This window comes from Lutra lutra, chromosome 8 (genome assembly GCF_902655055.1).
Source record: "Lutra lutra chromosome 8, mLutLut1.2, whole genome shotgun sequence".
Lineage (NCBI taxonomy): Eukaryota > Metazoa > Chordata > Mammalia > Carnivora > Mustelidae > Lutra > Lutra lutra.
The window spans coordinates 101306261-101329346 of NC_062285.1; the positions used below are offsets into that span (position 1 = coordinate 101306261).

The window sequence follows — 23086 nt, forward strand, 5'->3', positions numbered from 1 at the left end:
GTGGAATCTATTTAAGGAAAAACTGCTAGGTACATATTTGGTTTTGGAGTTCTTTAAGACACATGCTTATAATATTTGCAGAAAGTAACTTTCAAAAAAAAAAATCTTAATAAAAGTAATCCCCAAACTCACTTTGTGTCCAGGCTCTCCATTTTGAAGTGAAAAAAAAAAAATGTTTTTGAGCATAACAATGGAATAAGAGTAACTTCTCCAAATGCCCTTGAAACAACTGTTTACTTCTATAGGCTTGCCAAAGACATCTGCATCTGATTGCCCTAGATGCTAGCTTGTTATAACAATATTCATCCAGTCTGAGAGTGTGTCTGTCCTGTTTCTCATGCCCTTCATAAGGACTCTGCACAGGTACTCTGTGATCAGTCCAATGAGACTAGCGACACCAACTAAACTCCACCTTTCATAAAGACATTTTTTGCCTGATAGTTTTTCAAATATATTGACAGAATTTGCAGAACAATATACTAAATAAGCTTAAGGATCTTTATGAATAAAATCTTTAAGAAGAAGTTTAGTTCCAGCCACAATTTTTCCCCTTTTACTTCATATAAACTTCTGGAAACTAATGAATGAACATGTTACCGCCATTTTTGTTTGTTTGCTTGCTTTGTGCAATTGATGTTTTTTCTATGTTATGCAAAAGTATTCACTTGGGATTATCATGAATCATTTTTTTTTACAGAAAAAGATTAAATATATCTAAGTTATAGGGAATGCACATATCTTAAATTTTCATAGTGGGCTAAAACATAATTAAATTGTTTAATTTATAAAATGTTTAATCTGTACCAGATAAAATAGAGAACACATTACTATCATTTTGGCAAAATGAATATTAATTTACAGTCAATGTCTTCTAGATTATCTATGGCAATGGAGGGGGTAGGGATTCATCAGTAAATCACCCAAAATTCAGTTTTGGAGGGGAACAGAGCCCAATGTATAGTGCATAAAAAAGGAAATCCTCAAGGAATTTCAGCTTTGCCATTGGTTAGACAAAGCCGATCATCTACCTCCAGGATAACGGTAAATTTATTATATTACATAGCATCTTACCCAATCTAAAAGGATTATACTGAATATCCTACCTAAGTTAACAGTAATAAAAATGTAATCAATCCTCTAGAATATTACTAGGGATGACTTTTATTATCAAAGATTATGATCTTCCATATCACCTTTTTGGTGTTCAGTCTATTGAAATATAAGCATCCATTCTTTTTAAGTAACTGCTTCTTGTGAAATAGGTTGAGATGCATGGCCCCATGTGGCAGAGATAAAACTGAGACAAACACACCAAGCCAAATGATAAGGAAATCAACATTTTGAGAATGAAAAATGGAAAATGGCCAGTATCATACCATCACACCGTGCAGGGGAACAAAGAAACATTGGCACAAAAGCAACAAACGGGCAAAAGAAAATATTGGCACCATCAGCAAAGGGCATTCCCACTAAAGCAGGAAAACTCTATAGACCAGCTACACAGGCTTCTACTTGGGATCTACTAAGAAAAGCTACAGGCTAACTGTCTACAAGCCTGACACAAACACGTGTATTGTGAAAGGGTAGAACTGAAAACTCAGGAATGTTTGCAGACAATGAAAATGGTTGCCTTCTACCTGAGGGACATACTGGTCTATAAAGTGGTTAATGGCATGCATTTGAAATTGTGCCTTACCTGATCTGTTATGTTCCAGAAGCCGATTGTCTTTGCCCAGACACGCGTCACCCTGTGTGCTATTGCAGGCCATATTTAATTCTGTCTTGCAAAAAGTAGGTGAGCTTGCCTGAGGGGCAGGAGGGATGTGCTTCTTTCTTTTTCTTGGAAGTTTCTGCTTCGCCATTGCCAAGGAGTAGTACATTCCAAAGTTGTTGACAATGACAGGCACTGGCATGGCTATTGTCAGCACTCCAGCCAGAGCACATAGGGCTCCCACCAGCATCCCTGACCATGTTTGGGGGTACATATCCCCATAGCCCAAGGTAGTCATGGTCACTACAGCCCACCAGAAGCCAATTGGAATGTTTTTAAACTGCGTGTGCTCACTAGCTGAAGGGTCGTTAGGCTGAGCTCCTACTCTCTCGGCATAGTAGATCATAGTAGCAAATATCAAAACTCCTAGAGCCAGGAAGATTATCAGCAGCAAAAATTCATTAGTACTAGCTCGAAGTGTGTGTCCAAGCACCCTCAGACCTACAAAATGGCGGGTGAGCTTGAAGATTCTCAGGATCCTCACAAATCTTACCACCCTGAGGAAGCCAAGGACATCTTTAGCAGCTTTGGATGACAGCCCACTGAGTCCCACCTCTAAGTAGAAGGGTAGGATGGCCACAAAGTCAATGATATTCAAGAGATTTTTGATGAATTCAAGTTTATTAGGGGAAAAAATGATACGGACTAAAAATTCAAAAGTAAACCACACCACACACACTCCTTCTACATACGTCAAGGCAGGATCCGTTTCGATTTCATATTGCAGAACAACACTTGTGCCATTGATGACTGGTTCTGTCTTGTTTTTAACAATATTGAAAGCTTCATGTGTCTCCAGGCAAAAGGTTGTGATTGAAACCAGGATGAAGAATAAAGAAGCAAAAGCAATAAACTGTAGGGGGGAAAAAAAAAAACAAAAAACAAAACAAAACAAAAACAAAAAAACAAAGAGAGAGTGATCTGAACTTTGGTATACTTTGATCCAAATCTAAAAGTATCGATCCCTGCAGAAGAAAAAAAAAAAAAGCTTATTTGGAGATTTTACTTGGATGTCACTCAGGTGAAAGAAGAGATATATAGGTATCATTAATTAGATTGCACATGTAATGTGTTTCAAGTTCTGTTTTCTGCTTATATAGGTAAAAACTTTGGCTTTATGTTGGAAAATAATTTCTTGACTCTTTTCTATAGTATACCTGTTAAGAGAGCATAAAAATCAACCCAAAACAATGTAAAGGGCAACAAACTGGAAAAAAAAAAATAAGAAATGTACACAGTGGCTCCAGATACTGCTTCTGATCCTAGAAATCTTCATGTATTAGATCAAGCTTTACATCTATAAATATAAGGTACAGTCCATACTGATGAAAATTTGGAAGACAGCTGAATTTAACTGCAGGTTTTTAATCATAAGTAAAATCATCAAGATGTCATGAGGTATGGACGAGAAAAAAAAATTTTTTTTTGAGTTATGTTAATTGTATTGACTTAAGGTGGAGACTTGTCCGAAAGAACAGATCTAGAGATGAAGAGTAGGCAACAAGACCAAAGAGAGAGAGAAACAGAGTTAAGGAACAAATTTTCTTTCTCACCTGAAAAAGAATTCCAAGTGTTAGAGGAGCATGCTATAAAATTGCAGGGTTGTTTTTTTTTTCTCAACTTTTTATTTCATTTCTTCAATCATTAATATGCGAGTACACATACCTACTAATACAGAATAATAATAATAAAAGCTTTCACCTACTTAATTCTTATTAGTGCCAGACACTCATAAAAGCAAATTACATAATTAACTCATATCAATACTCATAACAACATTACTACTACCATATTTTATAGTTCTGCAATATTAACACAGAATTTAAGCTACTTTTCTAAGTCATAAGACACAAAGTGATAGACCTAAGATGCTAACGTGGCCAAGTTTCACCCTCAATTGTTTTGGGAACTACCAGACTCTCACTTGTTGAACCCAAATATGTTGAAAAATTTACCTTGGGGTCGCATACTTCTTAATATTTGAGATCTGAAAACTTAACACCCAGTTTGAGTGAATGGTACTGTTGCAGACAGTACCAGAGGCTTGCAAAGAAGCCAGCAGATTCCTAATGCTTTATGCCGATGCTCTCAGATTTAGCATGTGTAATGAGCACCAAGAGATTGCCCTTTGAATATCCAAATGAATTAATCATTTAGGAGCAAGAAGTCATCAGTCAAGTGCAGGGTAGCCCTTTTTCAGAAAAATAGGGTGCATCTGAATCCCAAACCTGTCCCCTAATATCAATTCCTCACCCATGCTTAAGTTTCAAGAAGGGATTGAAACTACCTACTTTTTCCCTGGTAGAGTTTCGATGTAAGCGATATACAAAAGGACCAAAACAACAACAACAACAACAAAAAAAACTTAGGATGGTGACTATCTGCCTTAAAGAACCACTTCAGTTGTTTCAGTGCAGTGTAGCAGTTAGTACATCATTCTTATAATATTATAAAACATTCCATTTTCATGGCTTTGACTTACTTCTCCATGCATATCTTCTCATTTCCCTTGGTTTTGATATTACAGTTTCATTCATATCTTCCCCAGACATAATGCAAGATGTTAACATGTTTTCACTCTGCTTTCTCTTTGTACAAATAAATATATGGTTCTTTTAAAATCAACTATTTGTAACAGTATCACTAAGACCTTCTAGATACTTTAAAAGATGGTATCTTTTGGAGGAAGAATCAATTATCCTTGATTCATACATTACTTCTTAATCTAATCACAATTTTGTCTATAGATATGAGAGTCAACTTTGTTTCTGATTCCCCCTGAACTCTCCTTTTGTCATTAGCGTCCTGCTGGTGTGTACATATGGACTCCCACACCAAGCCACTCCCCGCACTCTAGTCTCCAGCATTTCAGACTAAGTGTCAAAAGTTTTAGTGCACACATTCTGTCTATGAGGCAGGTACAGAATACAAGGCAGTTAAAGTAAACTGCAATTTTATTTTATGCTTCTAGTATTCCTCAGTCAGCATTTTCTCATCTAACTTTGCAGTCTCAAATTCTATCCACCTACATTCATGTAGTGAATTGATTGGGACGTCCCAACATTGCACTTTAAAAATCTGTTCTAGGGGCGCCTGGGTGGCTCAGTGGGTTAAGCCGATGCCTTCGGCTCAGGTCATGATCTCGGAGTCCTGGGATCAAGCCCCGAGTCAGGCTCTTTGCTCAGCAGGGAGCCTGCTTCCTCCTCTCTCTCTGCCTGCCTCTCTGCTTGCTTGTGATCTCTCTGTCAAATAAATAAATAAATAATCTTTAAAAAAAATAAATAAATAAAAATAAAAATAAAAATCTGTTCTAGCCTATCTCTCATACAACAGAGACAATTTTCTTGTGTATTCTGAGGCCTGTCAATACAAGACACTGAGACCTTTTCCGATCAGACATTTTCCTACTCTTCATTCATTCATTCAGCAAGTATGAATTAGGTTTCCCTCTATGCCAGGCCACAGGACTAGGGCTTTAACATAAGAATAGTTAACAAAACATGATGCCTGTGTTTGAGTAATTCACATTCTATTAAATAATTAACCACACAAAAATGTTATAATTACAATTGTGATAAATGCAATGAAGGATAGAAAGGATCAAAAAAAGGGGGCTTTATTTTAAGACTGAAGGGTCATAGTAACCTCTGACAAAATATCTACAGACTGAAATTTGAGGGATAAATGAAGGTTGACCTGATGGAAAGGGGAGACTTGTCTATAGCACAGTAGGAAGTTTTAACAAAAAGTCTGGACTTTTTCAAACTCCCTTTCTCAAGTGATGCCTTTACTGGAACACCCCAGGAGCAGCAGCTCTTCCAAACCTGCCTCTTTTGCACGAATTGTCATGATTAAAGCCCAACCTAGCACAGAGACCCTGACTTTTTCAAGGTTAACTTTTTTTTTTTTTTTTTCTGAAGAGCTTTAAATAAACCAGATATATTACCTGGGTTTTAAAATGAGGCTGTAAGGTGACTTTAGAGCAGTTTGGTTGTCGGTGGTACTCTTTTAGACTTGTTGGCTTATTGGGAGAGCTATAGAATTCACTTATCTTAAATTATTGTATCAACCCCATTGTTTGGGATGCAGTAAAAAGAAAAGATATATGTTAAAGTGTTTTTTAATTTAAAACCTTATGTAAATACTAGAAATCATTATTATATATATTTTAGTATACTTCAAAAATATATAATTAGTATCTCAACAAGAACTACTAGAACCTGATGTTTATGTTCATTAAATGAGTCATTATGTTGTCAGAAAAAGGTCAACAGAGTTGGAAGGTACAACCGCACTTGGTGGATGGAATTTAAGTAACATGAATCATCTTGTTAAATTTCCCGCTTTGCCCACCCATATTCCTAGAAAAGGAGTTTGGTCATATTTATTAGAACATACCTGAGAGCTTACACAAATGTGAACTCCTCACTCTCCACACCAGGTATCAGACACAGATTCATTGGGGAGAAGGAATTTGCATTTAACAAGCAATCATGGTGGTTGCTATGCATACCAAAGTTTAAAAAACACTGTTTCAGTGTATTTTCAACTTGATAATACAGGTTGATAACTCATTAAATGAATTGGAGAAGTTTCTAAATTACAAGCATTTATAGAATCTTCCTAAGTCTTAATAAGAATAGTTCACTACCTCCTATAATATAGGACATTTATGTCTATATCTGTGTGTCTTTTTGTGTGTGTTGTGACATAATTCTGGCTTCTACACAAATATTGGTGAGTAAACAAAGCAATTCAGCCTCTAAATATACACAATTCTAAGACACAAAACCTTGAAAAACTGAAAGTTGTTTGTTTTTACAAGTCACTTAGGACTTGAATTTATCAATATTTTTATTATCTTATTTGTTTATTCATTTATTATAAAGATTTTATTTATTTATTTGACAGAGAGAGAAACAGTGAGAGAGGGAACACAAGCAGGGGGAGTGGGAAAGGAAGAAGCAGGCTTCCCACCAAGCAGGGAACCTGATTTGGGGCTCCATGCAGCTTTGATCCCAGGACCCTGGGATTATGACCTGAGCTGAAGGCAGACACCTAACAACTGAGCCACCCAGACACCCCATTATTAGCATTACTTAAAGAACCACATCATGGTTTTGTATTTGTATTATTCTTCACTGTAATTTTTATAGTTCCATATATATTTAGTTTTTAAGGACTTCGTAAATCTGCCAGAGCGTGTAACAGTATAATAGGAAAATAAAAAGAGTGTAAAAAAAGAAACAAACTGTCATCCTGGGAGAGAGACACTCATCTCAGAAGTACATGATTATTTTGCTTTAAAAAAAACAAGCTAGAATGGCTTTTTTAAAAAATTTATGAAGTCTAAAGACTACTAGGTATGGTTTAGAATGAGAGGACTGTAACAGAGAACCAAAATAGTCTTCATAATAACGTGTTAGGAAATTGGAAGTTGTCTTCTGTCAGCTTAAAAGTTGGGGGTGTTGGAAGAAAGTTGAAATCTGAAGAGAAAGAAATGGGAAAAGTCTCTCAGGAGGAGGAAAGGCACATCATGGGAGGGGGCAAGCAAGTGAGAAATCCCTGTTAGGTGCAGCAAAGGAACTTTGGGACATGGATGGAGTGTATCAAATTTTAAGATGATGCTTTCTCTGTTATGCCTTCAGTAAAAGGTCATTGTACAAAAGCCTGGCATTGATGGTGCTTTGAGTGATGAAGGTATTGGGCCATGGAAGGACAAAAAAGAAGGGAGGCAAGATATAAGGTGAGACTCAAAAACATAGGAAAGTAATAAATAAGAGTAAAAGGAAATCAGGAGACATGTAACCCTTGTTCAAGTATGTGGAGACATTAGGAAAGACAGATTTCCCAACAGAATGAAGAATAAGAGTTCAATTTATTAGGAACTTGGTTTGAGTATCAGATGAAAAGGTGACCCCAGAAGGCTTGAAGACCTAGAATCATCCAAAGGCAACACTTGGACACCATTAGCAAGAAATTTGTACACTTTGGTTGAACTTAATTCTAAGAGACTTGGATACAGAAAATGTCTTCTTTTTTTCTGACTCAGTAAGTTAAACTGAAATGGGTAAAAAAGAATGTTTTATTTGTTTTTCTTCTTCATTGAGCTGAGAACTGTTTAAGGACTGGAAGGATATCATATTCATTTTTGTACTTCCTGCTTTTGGCACAGTGGTTAGTATTTAGTATGGCTGGATGGATGGATAGAAGGATGAAAGAATTAATGAAAGAAAAAATAAATTAACAAAATAATAAGGTGGATTACATTCTAATGGGACTCTAAATGATTCGAGAAAAAGGAAATGACAGAAATGAAACAATGAAATATGCATATTGAGGGAAAAATAGCCAAATTTACGGTGGAAGCAAACGGAACTGGTCTATAGGTCCAAACATTGCCATTAGTAGCTTCCATTAATTCTGTTAATGGAGTCTTATCAAGGAGTTGAGGAAGAAAATCACATTGCCATCTCTCTCTTCCTCTTTCTCTGTGATAAGAACAAAAAACTCTTACGGGCATTAAATGAAAATGAGATAAAGCATGTTAAATAATTAAAATATTAGAAAGCTTTCTAGAAGGTGTTACCATGCTGACTGAATTCACAGAACTGATGTATCCTCTCAGGCAATTTCAGAAAGGATATAGCCTGCTAAAATATTGGCTTGTGGATCCAATGAGTAAGCCATTTTTTTCTCCATAACCCCCGTGTCCATGGTTGGCTAGAGTGGCCAGTACTCTGTTTTAGTTTAGTTCTGTTTTGTATCTAATCAGCAACAATGGAAAGAAAGCCCTCAGAGTACACTTCTACATAGATTGTATTATGTCAGTCTACCTCAGTGCAAAGATTTAAGTAGATCTCCAAGTACATATAATAGGCTATAAGAAAGAGGGGAAATCAGGCCATATTTTTGTTTCATTATTTTCTCTTTCCTCTTAGCCTCTTAGCATTAAAATTGATATAACTGAACTCTGTCTATAACTAGCTCAAAAGTGTCAAACTTAACGAGGACCAGACTGATTAACTGGCCTTTCTCTGTGCTCGCATACCCCAGGATCACTGATGTAGCAATTTTCACACACTTTTGTTACTGATTCTACATGTCCCCAAATTGTTCAAAGAGAAGAACTTAACATCTATCCCTAGAACCAAAGATAGGGCTTCAGTGATGGCAAAAAGTAGGTGCTCAGTTCTTGTGAAATTGATGAAGGAACACATTTTTGAAATATGTTTACTTGGTATATAAAAATTCCACTAGCCAACACAGAATCTGTCCTTTAAAATTCATCTCAAAAAAAAAAGGAAAGAAAGAAAGAAAAAAAGAAAAAGGAGGAGGGGAGCCTGGGTGGCTCAGTTGGTTAAGCATCTGACTCAGGTCATGATCTCAGAGTCATGAGATCAGGCCCTTGAAGGACTCCATGCTGTGTGTGGATCCTGTTTACGATTTCCTCTCCCTCTCGCTCTGCCCCCACCTCTCTTGCCACACACGTGCATTCTCTCTAATAATTAACTAATTAATAGTTAAAAATAATAAAAAATTTCACAAGTAAAAACCTCAACCTATATTCTAAAGGTGAAAAAAAAAAGGAAAAAATTAAACTTACCTCTATTTGAAAATAAGAGTCAATGATAAATTTAATCATTAGAAATTTTTTTTTTCTTTTTCTTTTTAGAGAGACAAAGAAAGAACAAGCAGAGGGAGTAACAGAGGAGAGGAAGAAGCAGGCTCCCTACTGAGCAGGGAACCCAACAGGGGGCTTGATCCCAGAACCCTGGGATAATGACCTGAGACAAAGGCAGACACTTAACCATATGAGCCACTCAGGTACCCCTAGAAATTAACATTTTTTAAGACAAGTTACCTAAAACATAGATTTTTGTCATGGTCCATGAATTCCAACCCTTCAAGGAGATTCCCACTGAAGGACTGGAACTCATGGTCAAGGCAAAGAAAAGCCTGAAAGCTCTTCTTGACCTTGATAGTCACCTTGAAAATGGACTCCTCACATCAGGAAATTGAGGACACTGGGTTTTGTCAATTAAGGCTGTGAAAATAGCCATCGATTTGATGAGACGTTTAGAAGAGAGGAGTTTTTTTTTTTTTTCCTCCTTGATTTCCTCTCACTTGTAAAAGATGATGAACCATCACTCTTTGCTTGGAGATGATTTCTCACTTGCTCCAGCATCTTGCAGAAACTCTATGTGTTAAAACTGAAATTATTTTTTAGGATTATGTTTGCAGTACTTGGTCTGGGATCAGCTTTAAATATCCTTTGTATGTAAATACTGACAAACTATGTAAATACTGATAAACTTGTGATCTGGGTTGCCTGACCTCCTGAGTTTTCCTGCGAAGGACACTAGGTATATTGTGCTGAGGTTACCATTCATGGAAGAAATTGGTTAGGATCTCTGTTTTCTCTCAGGGAGTTAATGCTCTGAAAAGGGATCCCAGCAAAATAGTTTTAATCAATACTTGGGAGGACAGTTTTATTTTTAATACAATAACTGTTAAGATTGCTGGTGGACTGGGTTAGCCAAGAGGAAGCAAACTTTAACAGGGAGTCGCCTATCTTAAGAAGAGGTCTCAGATTTCAGATTAAGATATGAAGGCTTGAAGAAGTAAACACCATTTGAAGTAAACACCATTTCAGAGCTCATAGTGTAGTGTAGGAATGAAGATCCTTGGAGCAACAATGGAAGAAGATCTTAAATAGCAAAGATACGACGTTACCAGCTTTCAACCCAAGTCAATCAATTAAGCCAACCTGTATTATCATAAAATTGCTAAAATGCTACATCTGGCTAAATGGGAGAAGAGTTTGTACCCACCCTGCCCTGTAATGTCTGTAATCATAAAGATGGAATGAATTGTAACATTTAGTGTGTATGTGTATATATATAGGTATATATACATATATCTATATGCACACAGTAAGGAATTTTCAGCTTTTCAATTGCAAATGAAGTATATCTCTCTTTAGCTTGCATTTTAATGTCCTTTAAAAAAAAGGGACATTATGGATTTTCCAAACAGAAATGCTTCACTCCTATTATGCCCATTCTGCTTTTCTCTCTTAAATAGTTAACTAAGACATGAACAAGGACTTCCAATAATGAAGAATCAGAGCCCATAGCGCCTCCCAATCCAAAATCCCACTTTTAGAAATTTACTCTGGTAAAATGTGTATAGAAAAGTACAAGGATATATGTAGAAGGACATTCAAAAGCATTATTTGTAAAACAAGCAAACAAACAAAAAAACCAATAACAACAAGCCAGTAAATGTCTGTAAGTCAATGGTATGTCCATATTATAGCATTACCAAGAACGAGGCAGGTAAATATGTCCCGATGCAAAATGATATCCGATGAAACACATTAAACAAGAATATGGTTGTAACATAATATGCGGAGTTTAATACCATTTCTTTCTCTGTGTATAACTAATGCATGCAAATAAATAGCAACACTACACTTGTAGCACCGGCTGTGTCTGAGTGTAAGAATGGCATCGTCCGAATGTATTGCTAAGGGAAAATTGTAAGTGATTCTATAAATAGCTTTAAGGTTTAAAATTTTTACAAAATTTTAAACATGTATTGTGTTTTATTTTAAAACAAAATTCAAAGGAAGTACTATCCAAGAGAAGTAACCAACCAAACTTGGATCTTCATTCTTGATGACCATTAAGCTAATTCTATTACTCCATAGAAATTATTCATTGGCAGATTGCCATTTTTCTTCTTTTCTACTGCACCTTCAATTTAACAAATGCTCTTAATTATGTATGTATTCAAGTCTCATGTACTAGCTTTGCCATAATTTACAAGAATGTGGTGTTGTTCACAGAACTTCGGTCTCTGGAGAAAGATAATAGTCTCTTTCATTAGTAAGACTATCCTCAAGGGCCAACGAAGTAGGGACAACTAGAGCCCAGTGTCTGCTGGTTCCATGCAGAGCTGACAATTACTTCAGCCTCTTTTGAGGCTGGTAAAATCAACTTCTCTTCATTCAAGTTTTACTGTTTAAAAGCAGTTTCACAAACTTCCCATTGCATTTATGATATTGAATTAGATCTTTCCTCAAAGGCTATAACATACACATACATGATTACTAAATACAGAAATCAGTGAAGACGGTGAAGAAGATTAAGCTGACATAACTGAATATAATCATATGTGTGTTTATAACACGTTTTATGTTTTATATTTATATCTATGTCTAAAATGTGTTAATATGTATGTATAGATATCTATGATATCCATAGATATGGATATCTATATCCAACCTATATAGGTTATATATAGATATGAATATATTATATAGATAGATATAAAATAGATAAAAAAATATAATATTTAGATTTCTCAAATCAAGAAATGTACCCAAATATTACTTTTGGCCACTGAAACTTATATGATCTCTGATAAATATCTTCCACCATGTTTTCTCTGTTTCATGTTAACTCTGTTTCAGCTCAGGTCATGATCTCAGGGTTTTGAGATGGAGCTCCACATGGGGCTCTCTGTTGGGCTCCACACTGGTCATGGAACCTACTTAAGATTCTTTCTCACCCTCTTCCTACCCCTCTCTCCCTCAAGCTCATGTGCACGCGCTCTCTGTAAAAATAAAATAAAATGTAATTAATTTATTGCATGAAAATAGTTTTTATAATTGTTTATTAGAGTGAAGAAGAATTTTATACTTTTATCATAAGAATAACAGATTATATACAGTCATTTCATAACATAAACATGAATTATAACTCCTAAATTCTAATTACTGAAATCTCCCTCCAAAACTTATTTATTTAACATATATTAGTTTGTCTTAAACTTATTCTTAAATGATTCATTTTGTCTTAGAACAATATGATCTATACCACCATGACTTAGGAATACCAAAAAGGTCACATTTTATTTTATTTTATTTTATTTTATTTTATTTTATTTTATTTTATTATTTTTTTTTGACAGATGGAGATCACAAGTAGGCAGAGAAGCAGGCAGAGAGAGGAGGAAGCAGGCTCCCTGCTGAGCAGAGAGCCTGATGAGGGGCTCAATCCCAGGACCCTGGGATCATGACTTGAGCCAAAGGCAGAGGCTTTAACCCACTGAGCCACCCAGGCGCCCCAAGAGGTCACATTTTAAAACCCTATCTACTCTAAGTCCTAGGCTATCTTTCTTGAGGCTAACCATCACTTCCCAAATTAAATTATCCAAGAATCCTTGGTTGAACTTAGTTGCAAGTGAGGGAGGTAAAGAGAACGTTAGTTGAAGGTGAAAGGAGGTGACTAGCTTACAAACATTTGCCAAAGATTTGTTGATTCTGATGAGTTTGTTTCTTTCAATACAATGCCACTGTGGTTAAAATCTACTCTACAAAGTACCATGAATGCCTGTCTATCCTGCTGGAACACCTGTGCTTATCCAGATCCCTGTCCCAAGCTCCAGTATCAAATGTTACCATTCTCTTTTTCCATATCTGCTTGCTCAGTAATCCTTTCTAAAACATAAACACATGCACAGATGGCCAAGTCCTGAGAGTCTTCCAAGACCAGCCATATCTCCAATGGAGAGGGCCTTACCTCCTTCTTCCCTACATCTACATATTCAAATTAGAGCTTTAGTAAGCTTTCCTTTTTCCTCAAAATTATTTTGTTTGGTGGATATTTGTTCTTCCTTGCTGCTAAGCCTGGGTCAGGACACCTCCAATTCACCATAGTCTACTTTAGCAGGTATGCCCATGTGGAGAGAGGATATTAGAGTCCTCAGTTCTTCTTCTTCCTGAAAATTTGGGTGCTCTTACAAATAGTTGCAGATTCTTCCCAGAGTCAAATTTTCTATATTCCACAAAACAAAAGTCCCTGGGTAATTGGTAATTTCATTACAAGAAGGAAAAAAAAAGACATATTTAAAATAGGGAAGGACTGATTGGCTATGTAACTGGAAATCTGATAAAGTCAACCTTGATGTTGTTTGCTTAAGCAACTGAACTATATCAACAGCTCTCAGAGTGTGACCTGGAACTTCCAGTGGTCCAGAGACCCTTTTCTTGGGTCTAGAAAATCAAAATTAGTTTGAAATCATATTAAAATACTTTTTTTCTTTTTTCATTCTCTTTGTCTTACCATTTTATAGGAAAGTTTTCCAGAGGCTACATGATGTGGTATTACAACAGACTGAATGCACCAAGAAGACATGAAAATCTAGCCCACTTTCTATTACATCGGTCATGAAAAAGATCAGCAAAAATGTAAAGTAATGCTACTTTTCTCACTTTACTTTTCCTCTTTTTTTCCTACTTTTTTCTACTTTTTTTCCTTTTTCTTTTTAAAAACAAATTTTATTCTTTTTAAAAATTTATTTTTCTATGTCTTGGAGAGGTACAGCCTAGGGTATATAGTCAATGATTTTGTAATAACTATATGGTGACAGACTGCAACTAGACTTATTGCGGGGATCATTTCACAATGTACAAATATCAAATCACTATTAAGTATACCTGAAACTAATAGGATATTGTATGCCAATTATACTTCAGTTAAGAAAATTATTTTCATTAAAAGTATGTTTGCTCACATCACTGGGTTATGTCCTAATCCAGGAAAATAAGTATTTCCTAGCCCTTCTGTAAATATTAATAGGGCCCACCAGTAACTCTATACAAAGATCACAAGGTCCCCAAGGCAATCTTCAATACAATCAGCTGCTTTATTAGATTACAAAGTAAATAAATAAAAACACACATTTATTATGTTAATAATTTAAAAACTGTCATGAATGAAATGAACACTAACCTAAGGAATTTTCAGTAGTTACAGAAATCTGGAATAATCAGAACATCTGCACCAACTGCTTCAATACCATTATCTCTTGAAATTTAGTAATCTCATCTACTTCCATGATTCCAACTGCCATCAATGAAACAGTGATAGCTCAAATGTCAGTCTCCAGCTTATACCTTAATTGTGTGTGATTTATCATAACTCCTCCAAGTCCACAAAGTTCTTCTGTCTCAATTAAATAGAAAATGATATAATGACAATCAAAATAATAACTCTATTAGTCTGGGTTCTCCAGAGAAACAGAGCCAATGGGATATATATAAGTATATAGAAAGAGATTTATTATGAGGAATTGGCTTACATGATTACGGATGTTCAGAAGTCCCACCATCTGCTGTCTGCCAGATTAAAGCTTAGGAAAACCAGTGGTGTAGTATTGGTCCAGGTTTGAAGACCTCAGAACCAGAGTAGCCAATGGTATTAAGTCCCAGTCTGAGTCTGGTCACCCAAGAACCAGGAGCTCCAATGTTCAAAGTCAGGAGAAGATGGATATCCCCACTGAAGCAAAGAGAGCAAATTTGCCCTCCTTCTACCTTTTTGTTCTATTTGGGTCCTTGATGGATCAGATGACACCCACTGGTGAGGGGATCTTCTTCACTCAGTCTACTCACTTAAATGCTAATCTCTTCCAGAAACACCTTCACAGACACATTCAGAAATGTTTACCAGCTATGTGGGCATCTGGCAAGTGAACACGTAAAATTAACTATCATAGTGACTATCATACGGTTTTATAAGTGAAGGTTTAAAAGACACTTCAAACTCTACTTGCCCAACATATCACTCAAATCTGATCTTGCTATTCTGTGTTTCTTTTATTCTGAACCATCATCTATCAGTTAATCAGCTTGGTACTTAGATTCCTTTTTTTTTTTCTTCCCCAACATCTTCATCTGTTGTATGACTGAATCCTCTAGATTCTGAGACTTGAAATATCTCTGGCATTTTTCTTCCTTCTCTACACTTCCAGTGTGGGTGGCCTAGCTTTTATTTTGCTTTTACTTAGCTTTTCCTGGATTACTAAGAATAAGTACTCCTTCAAGGGAACAAATGTGATTAGGTCACTCAACTGCTTAAAATAGTTTAATGGCTCCCACCACAGGATACACAATGTTCTTAATATGTCATTCAAGAAATTTCTTTATGTGGACCTTACATATCTTTCTACTGTGAATATCACCATCTTGCCTGCTGTGCCAGAAGCTCTCATCCTCATGGAGTTCTTTTACCAAATACACATTTTTCTTTTGTATGGCTAGCAAAGAACTACTTAGTATTTAAGACCGGACTCAGATATCAGTTGGTCTTTGAAATTCCTGAAATCTGAAGCAAAATTAAGCACTTTCTTGTTAGGTTTCCTGCTCATATCTCTATGATAGTACTTATCTCATTTCCATAATATTTTATTTTCTGCTCCTTTGGTAAAAGCACAAGCTTGTGACACAAGCAGGAATTTTTATTTGCATTTTATGTCAATGACATTAAGTTAGTAGTTAATAATATTGACAAGAAGTAAAAACAAAGACTATGGCCACACCAAAAGTAAGGTTTAACTCAATTTTGTTTCACTTATTTACACTCAATCGCTTCCTCCAAATGGATTTTTAAGAAGACTTATGAAAACAACAAATAGAATATGAAGAAAAGTATAAAGGAAGACTAATGACGGAACAGACTGTCAGTTTGAGTGACGAGCAGGGCAATGTGAGAGATAAAAAAGAAAGCAAGGCTTCAAACAAGGGGGATTAACAATGTCAATTTCGGCAGAGTTCAAAGAAGGTAAAAATGGATAAAGGTCTACTGGATGAGATAAGCCAACATTAGTTTTCCCTGATGAATTGGTTTCAGTAAAGAAATAGGAAAGAATCTGGATTTCAAGGAATTAACAAACTAGTGGGTGCTGAGAAGTGTGAGTGGCAAGTAAATACACACATATGCACATAAGGCACACACATACACATTACTCCATTCTCAAGGGCTTAAGTCACTTTTGTTTGCAGAGACCATTACAAATTAAAAAAAGTTAGGCTCTATTTTAAGAATAAGTGAAATGCACTAATTTCAAAAAATATAAAACCTGCTCACCTAACATTTTCAATCCATAACAAATCAGCAACCTATGGTAACTATATGATTATTTTGTATTGTTTTTAACTAGTTCTACCTTCAAAATCTAATTCTGTATCTGTTGTCCTAAGAGGCATCAGGAAAGTAAGAAGTTCATGACCATGACATTGATAACAGTTCTAAAGGATTAATAAATAATAATAGAAAAATTAGTAATAGTTTTAATATGGCAGGAACAATATTGCCTCTGCCTTTTAAAAAGTAGCAACTAAAAATAATAAAAATCAAAATAAAAAAATCTAAAAAAATAATACTAAGAGATAATATTCAGCAAGTACATCTGCTCTAAAAAAATAACTTTCATCTCATTTAATCCTACAAACATTGCATACTAGATACTAATATCCCATTTTATAGAAAAGCAAACTGAGGCATAGAGACTAAGGTCAAAGTTGCTTTGTAGCATATATTGTATATGAGCTCATCTTTTTTTTTAAACAGCAATCTTCAGCTCTACTGAGCACAAATATTAAAAAATACTACAATATTCCTATAAATAAATATTACAATATTCCTATAAATACACATACATGAATGCTAAACTTTGGCCATCAATAGTAAAAGCAATAAAGCCAGGAAACTAAAATTTCTGAGCTTTAGTCCTAATTTGGCTTGTGAAACTTTATATATAGTACTTTTCAAGGTCCTTATAAAATAAGTGGTATAATAACCAAAGTCTCATTCTACTACACAGGCAAATATAACTAAACAAAAGGGTGTCAAGCTAGAAAGCAGTGTGTGTTCTTTGTTTGGACAAAGTTAACTATGTATTTTGGGCCTAAAGTATCTTTAAAAAATTCTAAAATCTGCATGAATGGACAATTGTGACCTGGATTCTTTCTCCTCCTTGACATACTTTAAAAATTTTTTTTTAATTTTCTAGCTAAAGAAAGAAATGGTTGTTTTCATAGATTATTTAGCTCATCTCAGGGCTTTCAGAGCAAGGTTTACAGACTTGTCCTTGATACAGAGACAACAGAAGGAAAGCTTCTGAATATTTAATAGAGCTAGAAAATACTACATTTAATATTCTCTTGAGTTTGCACAGTGCTGACTTAGAAGGAAACCTAAAGTGTCTCTTTTCTGCATGCAGAATCTTAAAATTGCAGTCAGTAAATCATTCTCTAGAATGACACCTACAACTTGAGTAGTTCCATTCTTAAAGGTAAAACATGTGTTTTAAACTATGTGCTGAAAGCTCTTAGTTAACTGGGAAGAAATAACTGAACTGTACTTTAAGGTTTCATTCATGTTCTATTTTTTATCTCATTTCTTCTAAAAACTTCAGCACTTTGGCAACAGCCAGAGTTTTAAACTTCGTTTTACTTTCTTCTACTTTATCATTTTGGGGTTTTTTTTGGTTTATTTGAATAAGGCACAAGTTTTAGGAATGTTAAGCAAATCAGATACCAACTACCATTGAACAGTTTTTGCACATCCAATAGGCCTTGCTTTTGATTTTATAAATGGGAAAATTCCTCTAGATAGGGTAAGATTTTAAAGAACCAGGACTGGAAAAGGAACCTCTATACCTCAAAGTCCTTTTCAAACGGTTATAACCCTTCATAGGACTTTTGAAAAATGCCCTAGAGTTTGGCTTTTTCTGTCCTTCAATTTCTTTATGGGCTGTTCAAGGTCTGTAACTCAATTCAATAAATATTTCTTGTCCAACTATTAAGTTGAAGGGCCTCTGCTGTGAGATTCTAGAGAAACCATGACAAGTTCTTGTGTAAAAAAGGGTGTACTCTGTATTTTTGTAAGAAAATTAGTGTCTCAAATAAAGGTAAAATGTAGTCCATTCAATCAGAAAGAAACAAAATGCTTAAGAGACAGCACTCAAACATACCTTGTTCTGCCTTCCATTCATTTTTCTGGAGGGAGTGCAGGTAGCTCTTAAGGAAGTCATCATTTGCAAACCTGTTGCCAATTCCAGTGGATACTGGATGTTTTTTTCTTAAAAAGCAGTATGTCCTGAATTCACTAAAGGTTGTCTCCCTTTGAGACACTCTGACTAAACCACTTCCAGGATACCATGTTCTTATTTTCTTCCCACTTCTCTGGATAATACATTTCCGCTTCCTTTGCTAGGTCCTCTTTTCTACCTGACCTCCAAATATTGGAGTGCCATAGAACTTGACTTCAGACCCCTTTCTATTTCTAGGTGACCTAATATGGTCCAATTATTAAAACCTAGGTACACTGGGGAGCTTGAGTGGCTTGGTCAGTTAAGCATCTGCCTTTAGCTTGGGTCATGATCCTGGGGTCCCGCATCAGGTTCACTGCTTGGTGGGGAGCCTGCTTCTCCTCCCTCTGCCCCTTCATCTCCACTCCCACACATACATGGTCTCTTTCTCTCAAGTAAATAAAATCTTTAAAAAAAAACCTAGATACATTAGCTTATGATTCCAAATTTTTATCTCCAGCCCTAACCTCACTGAGCTCTAGACTGCTTTCTTGATCAATTGCTTTCTTATAATTGTCACAAGACATGATGTCAAATAAGTTCACCAATTGTTTGTTTGTTTGTTTTTTTAATTTCTATCCTCTCAGATCTGTTCTTCTCCTCATCTTCTTTATCTCAGTAAATGCAACACTGTTATTCAAGTCAAAACTGAGAAGTCATCTTGGTGCTTCCCTTTCCCTCCTCACTTCAGTGTCTAATTCACTAACTGACCAGAGGCCAGGTAACAATCATCGTGTTGAGAAATTGCCACAGTCTTCTAATTAATTCTCTTGTCCCCATGCTTCTGGGGACTTATCTATTGCTACATAAGTATCACCCCAAAACTTAGCAACTTAAAACAGCAAATACTTATTATCCCATTTTCCTATTGGTCAGGGTGGATCTGGACAGATCTGGCTCATGGCCTCTGATGAGATCACAGTTAAGATTCTGGCCAGTAGCTGTGGTCTTCTGAATGTTTAACCAGGACTGACAGATCTGCATCCAAGGTAGCTCCCTCACAGGCTATTGATAGGAGGCCTTAATCCCTAGGGTCTGTTGAGAGAAGGCCTCAGTTTCTTACCACGTGGGCCTCTCATAGGACTCCGTGAGTTTCTTCACAACATTGTAACACATCAGCTGCCCTTCGGAGAATGAGGGATTCAAGAGAGTGAGAGAAAACAAGGAAGAAAATATCATGCCTCTTATGACTTAGTCTCAGAAGTTACTTTATATACTATCATTCTCTTCATATTCTATGTTAGAAACAAATCACTAAGGCCAGCCCATGTTCAAAAGCAGGAAACTAAACTCTACTTCTTGAAAGTAGGAATATCAAGAAACAGGAAAGTATTTTAAAACCACCACTGTCTTCCTTTGTCCAGAATGCAGGACCTTGACTTAAAAGAACTCCATGACCTTTGTGATATGTAGTAAAGTGGAATGAAAGGATTGAGCAAATGAGTAAATTTAAGAATTGTGAGTTTGTGTGGATGTCTCCAGAGAGAATAGCATCTAAAAAAAAGTTTACGTGAAAAAGTCAAATGCTAACACGAAAGATTGCAGGAGATTCCGAAATTCTGTGGGTATTTTCAATGAGAAGAAATTATTGAAAAACATAGCCTATAGAGACAAATTACTTTCAGTGAAGAAAGCTTCTGAACAGTAGTATGAACATAGCAGCAGAGAGGAAAATGAAAAGGACTTATTTTCAAGAAATGCCAAAAGGAGGTACCACTAATCAAAAGCAATCTCAGGAAAAGTTAGGTTTCCCTTAGACAAGAAGGTGAAGAATTGACAGGAAAGTGAACCATAATCTGAATGTGTTGGTCAGTTCAAACTGCCCTAACAGAGTATCACAGGCTAAGTGACATAAACAAAAAATAGGCATTTATTTTCTCACAGTCCTGTAAGCTGGAAGTCCAAGAGCAAGGTGCCAGCAGGGTGTTTTCGTACAACCTGTCTTCCTGGCTTGCAAATAGCTTCCTTCTTTCTGTATTGTCACATGGCCTTTGTTCAACATGTGCTCATTTCTAGTGTATCTTCCTCTTCTCGTAAGGACACCAGTCCTTTTGGAGTAGGGCCTCACCCTTATGGCCTCATTTAACTCTAATGACCTCTGCAAAGGTCCTTTCTTCTGATACAGTCACACTGGCAGTTAGGGACATCAACATATGAGCTTGGGAGATGATGGGGAGACATAATCCAGTCCATAGCACTGAATTAGTTAATTCAGAGTAAAAAGGGATTGTGGGTTTCTTGGCACCCAGTGAAAGAAGAGAAGAACATTATGGCCCAGGCTCTTGCAGGCAGAGGAAAAGAGGATAGGTGTTAGGAGGTTGGTGGGGGGGTTACATAGAGTGGAGAAGGAGATCTGAAAGGAAGGAGACAGTGTTAGATTTAGGACGGATAGCTGAGGAATACTGAGGTCTTAGTCTATAAGCAAGAAAAAACTATAGGCCGTACAATGAGATGGAGAAAACTGCATGTTGAGTGAGTGTTAGGAGAAGTTGGAAATTAGAAGTCATTAAATGTTCAAGTCCTATATTAAGAAAGCTGGTTCAAATGGGTGCCAAATTATTAGCCTTCCCAGAGGACCCATCTGCTCCTCAAATCCCAGAAGGGCAATTTTCTGCGTGTAACAATGACCTTCAACACCAAGAACGAGGGGAGGACTGTGATAGGTGTGTGTTAGCAATAGGCTAAGGGTGGGAGTGGAAGCAAAGCTGAATAGGCAGTGGGTTATCATTTCATGCACTAAATCACCTGAAATACTTCATTCAATACAGAATCACTGAAAATACAGGCGGTAAATTCAATAAAACGGCCCCTATCCTTAAGTTTCTTATGATACATATTGGCAGCAGAACATGCATATGGACGGAATATGTCTTTTCACGGTTTATGATGAACATGTCTAAGCAGGTGAGAAGCAGATGAGAAAAATAAAATGCTACGGCAAGACCGGTCAAGTATGCCAGTACTTCCTTAGCTTGCCAATATGTTAATTATCACAATCATTTATGATTTTTCTCCAACAAATGATTCATGATGATTTGGATGAATGTGGAAACTTCATAACAAGAGATTAGATAATTTTCATTTTCTTGGTGTTACAAAAAGTGATTTCTTAAACTGTAAGTGCCTAAAATGATTTTTTTTAAAACTAAAAGTGGAATACAAAACAAAACAAAACAAAACAAAGCAAAAACAAATAAACCTTCCAGTCCAGTTTGAAATTTTTTTCCATTTTATTTTATTTTATTTCTTTTCAGTGTTCCAAAACTCATTGTTTAATTTTCATTGTTTCTAAAACTGATTTCCAGATAGATAAATACTCAGAAGCAAAATGATACATATGTTGCTTAATCACTATTAAATTCTATTTCAAAATGCCTTTCATTAGTTCCCTTATTCACTCTCTTCCATTACTACACTACTCTAAGATGCTGTAAAATGCAATCTCTTATTAGATTTTCAAAGATTCTAAAGCCAAAAAAGGCCAAATATTGGATGGACAATATCACTGTCCCATTATACCTTTTGTCTTTCATGATGCACCTTCATGTTATGGGTAGGACTATTTTTATAAGATGTCCCAATTTTTCTTGAAATAATTACAACATTTCACTTCCAGGGGAAAAAAGCCTTAGTGCACTAAATTCTGCTGATTAAGAAGTATAGTAAGTATTCAGTGCAATTGTAGTAGAAAGACCAAATTAATTTTTCTCTAAATCATACGTGTTACAGAAATGATACAGAAATGACATTTAGATTTTTTTAATACTGCTATTATTAGGAGATACTTTAAAATTTCTTCCCATTGGATTTTTGCTCTGCTGTTGTCAGCAATGCCAGTTGTTTTCAACAGAATGAAGGATTTCAAAAATGGACTTTGGAATGACAAAAGAAATTATACTCAAAAATGTTATTTCCAAGTTTATTCCTTGTGACAAGATATATTACCGTTTAACTTTGAACTTGACTAACCAGAAAATGTTATCCTTTTTTTTTTTTTCTTTTTCTTTTTAAGTTTCACACCTGAATGTTGTGGACTTAACTCCCCACTAATACATGTCTTTCCAACTTTAGGTGAAAATATTTTGTGTATGTTATTTAGATTGTGTATACACTCCACTGTATATCTATAGTGTGTGGCATAGCATGAACAAGTATTATATAAAAATTATATAAAATTTATTAAATTGTTAAGTGTATTTGCCCCAATAACATAGACAACTAGGTGGGTGGGGAAGAGAAACCAATGCCAATGAAATGCTTTTCTATTTGAGCATCTAATAATCTTTATTCATTAATGTGATTTCCTTATAAGCTCACATTTAGATGACAAAAACAGAAATACAAAATTAAATTACTATTAAATGTAATTACTAG

The 23086-nt window shown here is 35.7% G+C and overlaps 1 protein-coding gene across 13 annotated transcripts in view; it reads right to left on the minus strand.

The window, feature by feature from the left end:
- Nucleotides 1–23086, minus strand: part of KCNC2 (potassium voltage-gated channel subfamily C member 2) — a 188517-nt gene that overhangs the window by 8658 nt on the left and 156773 nt on the right. For 9 of the 13 annotated variants that reach the window (XM_047743182.1, XM_047743191.1, XM_047743192.1 and 6 more), the window contains exon 3: nt 1697–2624. In XM_047743182.1, coding sequence (XP_047599138.1) covers nt 1697–2624 — 928 coding nt within the window. Of the gene's footprint in view, nt 1–1193; nt 1298–1696; nt 2625–23086 lie in introns of all 13 variants that reach the window. The other 4 variants (XR_007129654.1, XM_047743187.1, XM_047743190.1 and 1 more) reach the window with 1 other exon arrangement.